Source organism: Neolamprologus multifasciatus, chromosome 19 (assembly GCF_963576455.1).
Source record: "Neolamprologus multifasciatus chromosome 19, fNeoMul1.2, whole genome shotgun sequence".
Lineage (NCBI taxonomy): Eukaryota > Metazoa > Chordata > Actinopteri > Cichliformes > Cichlidae > Neolamprologus > Neolamprologus multifasciatus.
Window position 1 is genome coordinate 16574589 of NC_140457.1, and position 12834 is coordinate 16587422.

At 38.7% G+C, this 12834-nt stretch overlaps 3 protein-coding genes and 2 non-coding genes across 5 annotated transcripts; all 5 read right to left on the reverse strand.

The window, feature by feature from the left end:
- Window positions 1-316: 316 nt before the first annotated feature.
- rpl13a (ribosomal protein L13a) lies at window positions 317-3487 on the reverse strand. Its single transcript, XM_085143478.1, has 7 exons — window positions 3405-3487; window positions 2624-2696; window positions 1624-1689; window positions 1304-1405; window positions 1009-1094; window positions 754-813; window positions 317-570 (listed from the first exon to the last, which is right to left on the reverse strand). The coding sequence occupies exons 1-7, from the start codon at window positions 3423-3425 to the stop codon at window positions 361-363; spliced, it is 618 nt and encodes a 205-aa protein (XP_084999604.1). The 5' UTR covers window positions 3426-3487; the 3' UTR covers window positions 317-360.
- LOC146496303 (small nucleolar RNA Z195/SNORD33/SNORD32 family) lies at window positions 1506-1581 on the reverse strand. Its single transcript, XR_014871343.1, has one exon. It is a non-coding gene; the product is annotated as a small nucleolar RNA Z195/SNORD33/SNORD32 family (small nucleolar RNA).
- LOC146496304 (small nucleolar RNA Z195/SNORD33/SNORD32 family) lies at window positions 1764-1846 on the reverse strand. The gene has a single exon (XR_014871386.1). It is a non-coding gene; the product is annotated as a small nucleolar RNA Z195/SNORD33/SNORD32 family (small nucleolar RNA).
- A 1100-nt stretch (window positions 3488-4587) lies between the features above and the next one.
- On the reverse strand, window positions 4588-5957 carry atp5if1b (ATP synthase inhibitory factor subunit 1b). Its single transcript, XM_085143479.1, has 3 exons — window positions 5799-5957; window positions 5030-5142; window positions 4588-4931 (listed from the first exon to the last, which is right to left on the reverse strand). Exons 1-3 carry the CDS (start codon window positions 5940-5942, stop codon window positions 4790-4792), a joined length of 399 nt encoding a protein of 132 aa, XP_084999605.1. The 5' UTR covers window positions 5943-5957; the 3' UTR covers window positions 4588-4789.
- A 1453-nt stretch (window positions 5958-7410) lies between these two features.
- Window positions 7411-12824, reverse strand: zmpste24 (zinc metallopeptidase, STE24 homolog). Its single transcript, XM_085143481.1, has 9 exons — window positions 12436-12824; window positions 11213-11359; window positions 10706-10909; window positions 10228-10380; window positions 9929-10070; window positions 9517-9692; window positions 9142-9246; window positions 8885-9028; window positions 7411-8798 (listed from the first exon to the last, which is right to left on the reverse strand). The coding sequence occupies exons 1-9, from the start codon at window positions 12541-12543 to the stop codon at window positions 8574-8576; spliced, it is 1404 nt and encodes a 467-aa protein (XP_084999607.1). The 5' UTR covers window positions 12544-12824; the 3' UTR covers window positions 7411-8573.
- Window positions 12825-12834: the final 10 nt, after the last annotated feature.

Genomic DNA, 12834 nt, shown 5'->3' on the forward strand with positions numbered 1-12834 from the left:
GTGTGCTTTTCCTGGCTTAGATTACACGTAGCTCTGCACCATAAACTTTTGTTTTTGAAGAACATCTCTACATTTGTGATGCTTCCTGACAAATCTTTTTAAAACCCTCTCAAAAGTCTGAGTGATACTTTTCATATACCAAGTAAATATAATCATGAATACACAAATGCTACCTTCTTGTGATAGCTACTAATACAACTGCCTACACACAATTTTTAAAGAGAAGCTGCACTCACAGCAGTGTCTTCGTCTTAAACATATTCATGTTGTAGTAAATGCAGTTTACTTTAATGCGAAATAAAATAGTCATGACACATTTTATAAACATGTATTCATCTTTATTGGCCAGATGAGTTTAGCTCAGACAATAACTCCATATTGTTTCAGAACATCTGTGTATTTTGCAATCTTGGACTCGACGTTCTTTTCTGCCTGCTTGGTCAGATTGATCAGTGTCTTTTTCTTGGTGTAGCGGAGCTTAGACTTCTCCTTTCTCTTCTCCTCCAGAGTGGCTGTGATAGCCTGGTACTTCCAGCCAACCTCATGTGCCAGACGCCCAAGGAGGGCGAACTGAGGGAGAAATGAAAAACCATATGAAATCAACAGTTCACAAACTGAAGAGAACAATGTTATACAAACTAAATGGTTGTGCCTGCCAAATTCAAAATTTACAGCCAAATAATAGTAAATGGAGTAACCTTATTGTCACTCTTCATTTTCTTTCCTTAACAAAAAACAACATTGTAGGCTCACCTTGCGAGAGGGCTTCAGACGCACAACTTTAAGAGCAGCTGGGACAACCATGCGCTTCCTCTGTAAATCAAATAAAACAAATTCAGATAACGAAGACAACAGCACATCTGAACTGTTATAGGCAGCGTGTCTCAGACATCATTTCTTTTCATGGTTACTATTCAGACAAGGCAGTTAAGATGCATGGCATCACAGACAGCAGTCAAAGCCACTTGTGGGGGCCGTAAAAATTAAGGAAAGAAATTACCAGCATACCTTGTCATAGGGTGGGGGGATACCATCAAACACCTTCAGCCTCTCCAGAGCAGCCTGACCTCTCTTGGTTTTGTGAGGCAGCATACCTGTTTAAAGAGAGATTGTGCTTTAAAAAGAAACATAAAAACCTCAGTAGCCATTTCAACATATGCTAAACTGAAAAAAAGTCAGATGTCTGAAGCCTGCTTCATCAATAGATCATTAGCTTTGCTATAAACAGCTTTACTGTGCTAAGCAAGTATCATAGATGAATGCAAATAGACCCCTTCATGTGCCGGTAGTGTCACTTACTCACCTCTAACGGTCCTCCAGAAGATCTTGCTGGGAGCCCTGAAGTGGTACGGACCACGAGAGGGGTTGGTGTTCATCCTCTTGCGCAGGAAAGCCAGGTACTTCACTGCAAACAGGCACATGATCCAGAAGAGATATACATTAGCCACATTACACATACATCAAGATACATGCAAGGGGAAACCATTGCTTTATTAAGTAATGCTGATGCCTCAGATGGTAGTGCATGTAAGGTTTTCTCATGGTCTGTGAAACTCAAACTAGTAAAACATCACCGACAACGAGCATTTTAAAGGACTGAAAATGGGACATAACCCTACTTACGCTTGTTACGGTAGAAGTTGCCAGAGATGTTGATGCCTTCACATCTCACCACCACCACTTTGTGGCCTAAAAGACAAAATGCCAACAGTTAATCTCAACAGTTAAAGAGAGTAGCAAACAGGTGCAGATACTGTTTGTTTCCTGTCTCAGATGGTAGTGCATGTGAGTTTTCTCATTGTCGTTAAACTCAACCAAGGCAGTTAATACAGTCATCATCGACAGAATCACACAACAACAGGCAACTATGAATACATTGTTCATCAGTCTTACATGCAGCAAAACACACTGTGCGACATGGATCTGACACAAGTCTGGAAGTTAAAGGTAGAGTTTCATCGTAGCATAGGTCGGTCTTTGTAGCCATCTGTGTGTCTGCATGTTTTGTGTGATTGCATCTGGAGCATGTGTAGAAAGAGCATACAATGCTCTCTGCGGGACTTTAGTCATTTTTCACATACAAAATGCAAGTGTTTTTTTAAAGACATTACCCAGCTGAACTACACATGAGGACACAAATATCCAATTTTTTGTAATGGAAATCAAATACTCATCCTTCTAGTGCTAGAATAACCGTATAATTCCTGACTGATGCTATGTAACAAAAGAGCCAGTAACTAGAGAATTCCCAGAGCAAGTGGACATCATGTCATGAGTATTTCCAGAAACAATACCACTGACACTGTCCACAGTTCAGGTGTGTAAAACTAGACTAGATTATGTGTTACAATCCAAATCACCTTATTTTGCACGGTTTACCTCCAACAGCACCCCACAATGGCTCAGCTATTTCAGGTTAGTTTGCACTGCATTCCTACTGAATGGTCAGCAGGTACAGCAGCAGTCTCATTATGAGATGTGCTGCGTGATACAACAGCTAAATTAGAATATCTTGACTAGGACAGTCCAAAAATCGCACAGTGTATACTTAATTTAAATTGTTTATTATCAAACATTTATATTGTTTATTACCAAAAATTCATATTAATCTCTGAAAACTTACCCAGAAGAACCTGTTTAGCCACAATGGCAGCAAGTCGGCCGAGCAGATGGCCCCTGCCATCAAGCAGCAGAACCTAAAATAAAAGGTGGGGAAAAAGGATAACAATGCTTTATCCTCACCATGAAAAAGCATCCTAGTAATTGCCCTATAATCTTGTATGGTAATGTTAATCAACTTGCATTTACTTTCTACTTGACAATCGTCACATTATCAGCCTTGCACTAAGATACAAGTTAAACGATAATCAAACGCATTTAACCCCATCACTGTTTATTAAAGGGGTTTACTGTGAACTGAAAGTATTTCTGCCTCCACGTCACTGTGATAAATGGCACATGGGACACTATTGACTTGCCGGTTGAGACATAACGTTTGCTTAGCATCTAAACGAAACCGCGCTGACGATTAACCTTGTATTTTTTGAGTTGAAATGTCACGAAAGGTTCCCTACATAGAAGCAACGAAATACCACCCATTAAATTTAGTTAAGTTTGCCGGTACGTTTCCCATACGACCATACATCCAGTACACACGTTAAACCTAGCCTCGCAAGCTAACAGCGTTGACTCAGGGAAGCTGCCATGATGAAGGCACGCTCACTCGGCTATAGCGAGCTGCCTCAGACATTCCCTAAAAATAGGTCTCAGAAAAAACACTGAGCAAAACAACGACTACACAAAGCTGTCCCAAGTTATCGCCAGTCGCTTAACTGCAAAACACAAGGTTTTATTTTGCCTATAGAGCTGAAAAATAATATAATATCTCCAGAGCAGCTTCCCACCTTATTGAACCGGTCCGCCATGATGTGCGAAAAGAAAGACAAACGGGGTTGCTCGTGGTAAAAGGCAGGGGTGGGCGGAAGTGACGACAGCTTCTTGCATTCTCGTGGCTCACAGGCTATGAAAAAATAGCGCCACTGCTGGGCGAATTAAGTTCAATATTATAAATTATGTACTATTATGTATTATATGCTATATAATTATATATTAATTATATAGCAATCGCAGTTTTGCTTAGCTGCTCCAGGACCTGGACAACTTGTTGTAATTCTGCTCTCTACCAGAAAATGCTGAATGAGAATGTTCCATCATCAGTTGGTGCCCTGAAGCTCAAGCACACTTAGGTTAGGCAACAGGACAATGATCCAAAATGCACCAGTGTCCACTTCTAAAGGGCGAGGGAGAAAAAAATAAGTGGTAAAGTGGCCTAGTTGAAGTCCTTTCAAGCTTCAAATCTCAGTAGATGTACCTATGATATCAATTTGAATATCCTAGGTAGTTTCCTTCTTGAGTTATCACATTCACAGGATCTTTGGAAAACGTGGCCTATGAACTTGACCTTGAGGTGTAGGTCACAGACATTTATGGTATCAATTAGAAGCTCCTACATTATCTCATTCTCGCATTCTCAAACTTAGACATCCACGACCCCCAGCCACCCACCCACCTGGTGGGGTGAAAATACCCCATCTGCCTTTTCCAGATGAGCGGTAAAAACTGCATTTACTCCTGTTATCTTTGTCTAATATTAAAATTTGTTTTATGATCTGACAAATATGCAAAAAGCAAACAAACAAAAAAGAAATCATAAAGGTGTTAAATACTTATAAAGATCTTAATAGTATGAAATTTATATTACCTTACTTCAGATCAAGATGGCTTTAAGGAGCAGTTTGAAACACATATTGACCAGGTCACATATTTGTGGTGCCAGATAACTTTAATTATCTTTTTTTCTTTTACCATTTTTATATCTCACATTAAAGGTGTGCTGGTTGCAGCTTAGTCAATTTTATCACTTGATTTGCTGCCTATTGTTGCTCATTGAAAACAATGTTTCTCACAAGTTCACAAACTGTTCACTGAAATAAAACAGTAGCATGAAGCACAGATTATATTTAGTTATTTTCACTTTGGCATTGTGCCTGTGACATACGACACACCAATGAACAACACAGGAAAATGTTCTTGGAGAGCATGCCATGGAACCCGTACTCATTTCTTTTAATCAATTTTAATACCTTTCAAGAATTTACATAAGTACCATCACTCAAACATTCATGACTGGCATAACACAGTGCACGCAGAAACTAGTGTGGTTACTAAAGGAGTCTTGGACAGTGGGGAGAAAAAAAACAAAACTTTTGTTTTATTTCAAAGGCTTCACTCAGTCGTCATGCTTCAGCTTTCTGATCTTTCCCTTGTGGCGGTCAATCTCGCGCTGGAGACGTTCAATCTCCTTTTTGTGGTGATCGATTTCGTCCTCATGGTGCTGCTTTAGTGCTGCCAGCTGCTCCTTCTCCTTGCGCCTTATATGAAGAAAGACAGATATCACGCAGGCTTATTTTCATGTAGAAGAGGTGGAAAAAGTGGACAAAAAACTGTCTTTATAAGTTGAATTTCATACTTGAAGTACATCTCCTCCTCTGCAGCCTGCTTCTTCCCCATGGATCCACCTGCCTCTCTGATAGAGCCTCCACCACCACCACCTTTCCCGGCACCTTTACCCAGCTCACCCAGCTGAGTGGGTGGGGAAGTATTTAAGAGAAAAACAAGTTTAGTGAATTAACTCAGCAACAAGCAAAAAATAAACAAACCCCAAAACCCAATAATAAATGCATACATAAAAAATAGAGCTCTGCGTATTTTCTATAAAGGCATTTCTTTAACAGATGGCAGCTTAAAATGTAACATTTCTTAAAGTTACTTTCTTTCGCAACTTCAGTGATCAGGGCTTTCTGTGTGATATTAAGGTGAATCTGCTGGACGCTGTGAAAACAAGCCCACGTTGAAGGTCAAGGTTTTATATTTTTTGAGTGGGTTAAAAGGCTTCTTTGTTTCCAAGGTGATAATGGAGATATCTCGAACAGACCAGAAACGCTTTTTGAGCAAAACCTAAACGTCTGAGAGGACAAAGCAGCTCACAAACCCAAATTCTTTTTCTGAATAGTCTGACAGGTGGCAGTGTATACAAAATGAACTCCCTTGGCATATATAACCTATAATTATTAGGTAATAATGTTCAATTAGAAAGCTAATACCACAGTGCTACAGCAGGTGAACCTGTCATTAAGATTTTCAGCTAGCAAAAATGATGAGGCTAAACATGTCACACCGCTGTATAGCGGTTACACGGTGTTTGTAATGAAGTGAGACGGTTGCAGGACGTTTATTACCTGGTCGGATGACATTCTTAGCTGTGAGGTGACAAAAGTCCTGATATTAGGCCTCAAAAACCTCGCCATGTTTATGAAAACACCACTGACAAGTAGTGTCGAGCTTGTCCTTGTCCACAAAAATACACCACAGGACGGCGCCATTATGTCCAAGGCGGGGGTGCCAACAGGAAATACGTTAGTTCAATTAGATGATACATTTAAAAAATCTATTCATACGATGATGTATTATATCAATTTCTCTGCTAAATATATTTCATATACATAACATGGAATAATACATAGTGCAGGAAAAACACAGTGTTTAATTCCCGCAGTGGTATGGTCTTAAAAATGGACACCGCGTTGCCGCTCTTTACGTAGCAGCTGACCTTATAATTTTTGTTATGCTACATACCAATAACGCAACATGATGTGTGATTTTTTTAATGCATTTTTAATTAATTTAAATACTATATACATCCACAGCTAGTGAACAAAAAGGGGTTTAAAATGTTTTTTAAACAAAAAAACAAAATCAACAATAACAATGGTTATTTCTACTTTTTTACATAGCTTAATTAAATAACTTGTGAATTGGGATTTTTTTATTTATATTTTAGTACACCGTATTTTTTATTTAAAGAAATAAGTTTATAAAACATCAATTTATTTTTAAGCTGAGCATCAGGATGGGGAAGAAATGGTATTTAATTAACTTTGACCATAGCATGGTTTTTATAAGTACTTCAAAATCTGCTGATCCATTGGGAATTTCCCACACAACCATCTCTAGAGTTTACAGAGATTGTAGGAAGGCAACAGTAATTCAAATACATGAATGTACATGCCAAACCGTGAACCAGATGGGCTACAGCAGCAGAAAACCACATGAGGTGCCACTCCTGTTAGCTAAGGAGACTGAAGCTACAAATCCCAGAGGCTCACCAAAATTGGAAAAAAAAGAAAAAATCGGAAAATTGGAAAAACATTTCCCCTGATCTGATGAGACGTACCTTTTGCTGTCATATCCATATGTTAGGGTCAAAATTTGTGAAACAGCATGAAAGCATGGGTCCATCTTGCCTTGCATTAATGGTTCTGGTGTTGGTGGTGCAGGGGATATTTTCTTGGCATCCTTCTAGCCAAAGATCAGAACATCTCTGTACTCACATGACCTCCACAGTCTCCAGGTCTCAATCCAATAAAGCATCTTTAGGATGTTGTGGAACAAGAGATTTGCTTCATGGATGTCCAGGAACTGTGTGATGCCATTATATCATTATGAAGTCAAAATCTCAGGAATGTTTCCATCATTTTGTTGAATCTATGCATTACAGACATGGTGTAAAATGCCTCAATTCATACAGAGAATCTATCTATATGAATTAAGGCAGTTTTGAAGGCATAAAAGGGGTCCAACCAGCTACTAGGAAGGTGTGCCTAATTAAGTGTCCAGTGAGCATTTTGTGTGTGTGTATATATATATATATATATATATATATATATATATATATATATATATATATATATAATGAAAAATATATTCCAAAGTCATCACTGGATGTAAATCTTGTCTTTTGTGCGATTTTCATAACATTTTTTCTAAGTAAAACAAGCACCCCAAATAAGATAATTGCTTAGAAGATTTTATTCAACACTGCAAAGAAAGCATACACCCCCTCTCTGAGCAAACCAAACTCTGGCTCACGTGGTGAAATCTTGCCATCTCCCTCCCATAAGTCCCCTATAAATACTTCGCTTACCAGGTATCGCTGGCATGAAACAAAGAGAAAAACAAAACAAAAACTATGAAACTCTACATGAACTTAAAAATTCAAATCACATTCAACATTTTTTTTTTCAACAATTCACTCCATATATCATTACTCTAATCACCAAAGTTACATATGTACAGGTATGGTTGGACCCTTCATGACAAGCAGGTGCTTAAGAAAATTAAAACAGCAGCCCCTCATTGCATGTAAAAAACAAAAACAAAAATATCACGTCTAATGTAATGTTCAAACGAAACATTTCGCACCGCTCTGTTCACTAGGTGTTCATTATGGGTACAAAGAGAAGAATTAGAGGCACTCGCATTTTGTCACTGTGACAAAGAATCTACAGAGTTTCTCTTTAAATAAAAAAAAAGCACTGAATTGATGAGTAGACTCATGAATATTCACTTGAACTTGACAATAAATGTTGCACTTGCTGAACAAATCAATCTGGCCCGTGCATCTGTAAAAAGCATTGTAATGAGTAAATATACTGTATGACTAATCATCTTAAATTAATATAAAAAAAAAAACCAACTTAACATTTAACAGCCAAATAACTTGTCAATTTCATTTGAGCTTCATACTTAGAAGGGAAAAAGAACGTACTGAATGAATTGTACAAAAATAAAAGGATTTCTAAAAACAAATCTATGAGTGCAATCTGAGAAATCTGATATGTGCTCTGACAATTGCTTTTTTCTTTACATGTTGTCCAGATCTATCACACACAGCAAATGTGTAAATGGTTTTTCTGAATAAAAGAAAAAGAACAGTACAGGCTTAGATTTTTTTATGGTTGCCTTGTGCTGATATGTTTTGGTTTTGTTTAAAACTAACTTTTAAAGAAGAGAAAAAAAAAGTATGGCAAGTGAAGAAAAGGGTAAAATAAGATAAAATTTGCTAATGGGGGGCAGAAGGGAAGGAAAAAGACCAGGGTGCATCACAGGGTCAGGAGCGGTCTGCGGAGGCCCTTCGGAGGAGGCAGCGGTTGCCGCTCCCCCTTCCAGCCCCGTCAGTCTTGCTTGGTGTTGCCCAGTGCTCTGAGGCGCTCAAGGAGAGGAGGGTGGGAATAGTGCCACATGGAAAACAACCAATCAGCCACAGGGAAGCCCAGGTTGTCTTTGTTCAGCTTGATGAGAGCCGAGTAAAGCTCTGAGGCTTTGCCCATGCCGCGAGCAAAAGCATCTGCCTGGAACTCAAACCTGCGACTCAGGACCGTCAGACAGAAAGACAGAACCTACAAAAGCGAGGAAGAAGAGAAATATTTAAACATCTCAAAACAACAGGATTTAATTATTCAAAGTTTCATGATCTCACACATACCTCGTTGTAAGGAGAAAAGATGAACTGGAAGATAATCATCAAGCCTATTAATGTGGGCTGGCTGTCATCGAAGCCAAAAGCTACAAACAGCTCCTTACGTCCAATCAGAACAGCAAATAAGGAGAAGCACAGGAAGGAATTCATCTGAAGAGATAAAAATAAGATTCAGTTCAATCTCTGAATGTCTGTATTATGATCTAATCAGGCTTTTATATGTTTTGGGATAAAACAAAAGACATCCATCTGGGAGAAATCACCTGACTAATGACGATATTCTTGACGGTATGACCGAGCTTCCAATGGCCAAGCTCATGACCCAAAACAGCAAGGATCTCTGGGTTGTTGCATCCTTGTTTTTTGTTCTGTGACAGAAGATTCAAAATCAGTCACCTAAAATTTCCAACAACATCAAGCCTAAACATTAATACATCTAATACTTGGGGCTTTTTCCAATCCTTTATTAAAGGGTTTTAAAAGCAAAACAGAGCTTAATGACCAAAAAAATAAATAAATCTTTCAAGCTCTCAGACCAGTTGTTATCAAGCAAAAATCAACCAAAGTGTGCTTCAAGACAAGTAAGAATACTCTGTCTTTAAAAGTGTTTTTATGAATCAAGTGAAATTCTTTGCAACCTTGGGCTTGGCTTTAGACTCGCTGGATGTCTCATCACTCTCTGGCTGCTCAGGCTGTGACTCTCCAGCCTTGTTGAGAGGTGAGTAATCCTCCAGCAGTGTGTCAAACAGCACAATGCGTTTGTTCTTGAAGAACCCGTAGAAGTATGCATTGCTGTGTGAAGAACGTTTAGAACCTGGAAACAAGACAAAAATTCATGGATCTCCAACCAACCATCGCCCCACAATAAAAAAAAAAAACCATACTAATGATTGCAATGTAATAATAATGTAATAAGTTGCCTCAAGGGGCTTGATAATGTAAGGAAAAGACTCTAGAACAACAGAGAGAAATCCCCAACAAACGACCCACAATGAGCAAACACTCTGTGACAGTGGGAATGATAACTAAAAAGACACATTCAAGACATACCTTCAACTACGTAAATTTTGGTGAGGGGGAAGCTTATGCTCTTGGCCATGGCTTCGATATCTGTCTTTAACTCTCCATCTGGCAATGGTGTGAATTTGTCAAACAGGGGAGCAATGTAATCAGCATAGATGGTTACAAGTACCTTAGAAGACAGAGATGACAGGATGTATTACAGGTGTAGTATAAACTATGTACTTCTTTTGAGTTTCTCACTAGTTATCTGACAAGAAACCTGTTTTCTTATTACACAGTGATGCATTTTCAACGTTTTCACAGAGTGAGGTGAATGCGCCACTAACCAGAGAAACGACCAGGGTAAAGAGCCAAGCATAAATGAAGAAGTAGTCTCCGCCAATCTTTATGATGTACAGCAGCAGGGAGGTCACAGGAAGCAGGATACACTGAGTGACAGCAAACTTCTTCACGGCATCTTTGAGGAAAAACCCCAACGTCTGAGAGGAAGAGCAGACATTTAAAGAGAACAGAGTAAACAGGAGATTAATACAGTGTGTTAGACTTCTGATTTCTTTTTACTTCTTCACAGATTCTCCGGTCTTTGAATTCATTTTGGGTTTAAACAGACAGAATTTCACAGTCAAAAACTTCAGTCCATCAAAGTTCTTATTACATTTTAAATCGTTTGTGTTTTTGACATTAAACAACATAAAGACACAGCTTCAATATGAGCTCTGGAGCCCATCAACTGTGGTAACTTCAATCCAATCAAACTCAAGTTAGTCTCGGCAACAAACAGTGAGTGCATTCCAGCCAGTGTACCTGCTGATTAAAGCCGTGCTTCTCCTCAATGACGAAAGTGTTGTACAAACTCCAGGGGAGTCCAGTTATAGCACTGAACAGGGTAGCAAGCGTCAGAAACACGAGGGACTGGGTGATCTCGTATTCTGGACCAAATCCAAAGCGAGCAGTCACAGAACCGGCGACAGCCCACAGAAATGGTATTCCACCCAGTAGCAGAATCAGCTGAAACCGTTTTGAGCACAATATTTTAAAATGTGTGGCATACAGAATGAGTTAGACTAGGCTAATCTTAAATATCAAACAAACAAAATAACAAAAATAAAAAAGAAAGCACACTCTTTTCACTAATATTGTATTAATACTTTGTCAAGTCCATTTAAAGTCCTGCAGGTCAAGAAGACACTTTGTGACTTTCACTTATGTCAACAAGTCCACAGCTACTACACTTGTGATAAAAGAACATTTTAATATGAGGAAGACTATCAACTCAAAAAACAACGGTGTCTTTTAGTTAAATGATCTTACCGTCCCCTCAGTCTCAGAATAGAGTCCAGACCAAAAGCTGAAGTTGCTTTTATCCAGCTGGTAAAGACGTGACTTCTCAAATGTTTCAGAATCCATGATCTTGCCCAGCTCCTGCGGTACATGGGTTGTTGTTCTATATATCCTCCTCTGCAGTGTAGGAAGACGTGTGCATAAAGTTACATAAACAGTGAAAATCATCAAGGTACTGATGTAGGGATCCAATGCTGTCAGTGTAACTGTCCAAGTTAAATATTTCAGATGTGTATTTTTCAAGTGTTAAACTCAAAACTTGACAAGTATCACATAATATAATCAATACTAATCCAATTTGATGTTTTCCTTTAAATATGTGTTTCAAAGAGCATCTTTTTAACCTGTTGAGTCTATACTATATAATCATGTGAACGATATTGCAACAATTCGACCTTTGAGCTGGTAGGTGAGGCCAATCATTTTTGTGGGGGGTTTTTATACTAGGGATACCAAAATCTGCTTTGAAGTCTTTTAGCTCTTAATCACTATATTTGAACTAAAGAAATTTCACAGAACAAGTAAACATTGCGTACTGCCATGAATCTAATGATTTACAGGAAGGCCAATTGTGTCTGATAATGGTGTGAATCCCTGTCCATATTCTCATAAAAGTTGCTTTCTGCACTCTTTCCATGTGTGTACTAGCATATCAAGACTACGTGATAATATCCTGGGTTAAAGACGTTCTCTGTATTATTTGCTACATCAGTTCCTGTTCCTAGAGGAATTACACCCACCCCAACACTGTCGTGAGATACTTTTCAATGTGGCTTAACTGAAGTGAATAAAAAAAATGTTTTAATAGGATTCAAATAGCTTCATATTTCACATCCACGTGTCTGGGCGTGAAATAGACCAGTAAACATTTCCAGCAAGCTGATAATGGGCCCAACTCATAGCTTTGTGGTTTCGTATTAAGAAATCTTACGCTGTTGTGTTTTGAAACTAAATACCTAGAATACTGAATAGCAAAAAAAATCTAACCCTGCTAAACGGACCCCTTGGTCGCATCACATATTCAACTGTCAGAATATCCTATATTAAACGCATACTTTATGAAAGACACAGCTCATAGTGAGTCCACGGGAGATTAAAATCAAACGTTTTAACCACTGTCAGCGGTTCGTTGATTTACGCTCTGCTTTTATTATAAAGCAAAGGGATTTAATCTTGATAAACAATTGACTCACCTGTCTGTAAGAAAGATATGCCTCCCAAAGGTATACTGTCCATGAAAACCCTAGGACAGCGTAAAATATCTGCTTTTCCACCGGCAGGTCAAATATAGTTTCAACCATCTTTGCTCTGTGTTACTAGAGCAGTTAGCTAAGCAGGTTAGCAGCTAATTAGCTTCCGCTCTACACACACTCACAGACAGACAGCACTTTAAACGTGAATTATGGAAAATATGCCCCTCCGTCAAATAGACAGATACAGACTAAAGTTTAGATCTTTGCATCCAGTTTTCATTCCTAAGAAAAGTCTAGGCTTTTACAACTAACATCATTCCATTCATCTCAACTACCGAGCCCGTTGGTTATGCGTATCAACGAATTCGGCACCCAAAGGAACGTCTTCTATAACTTGGT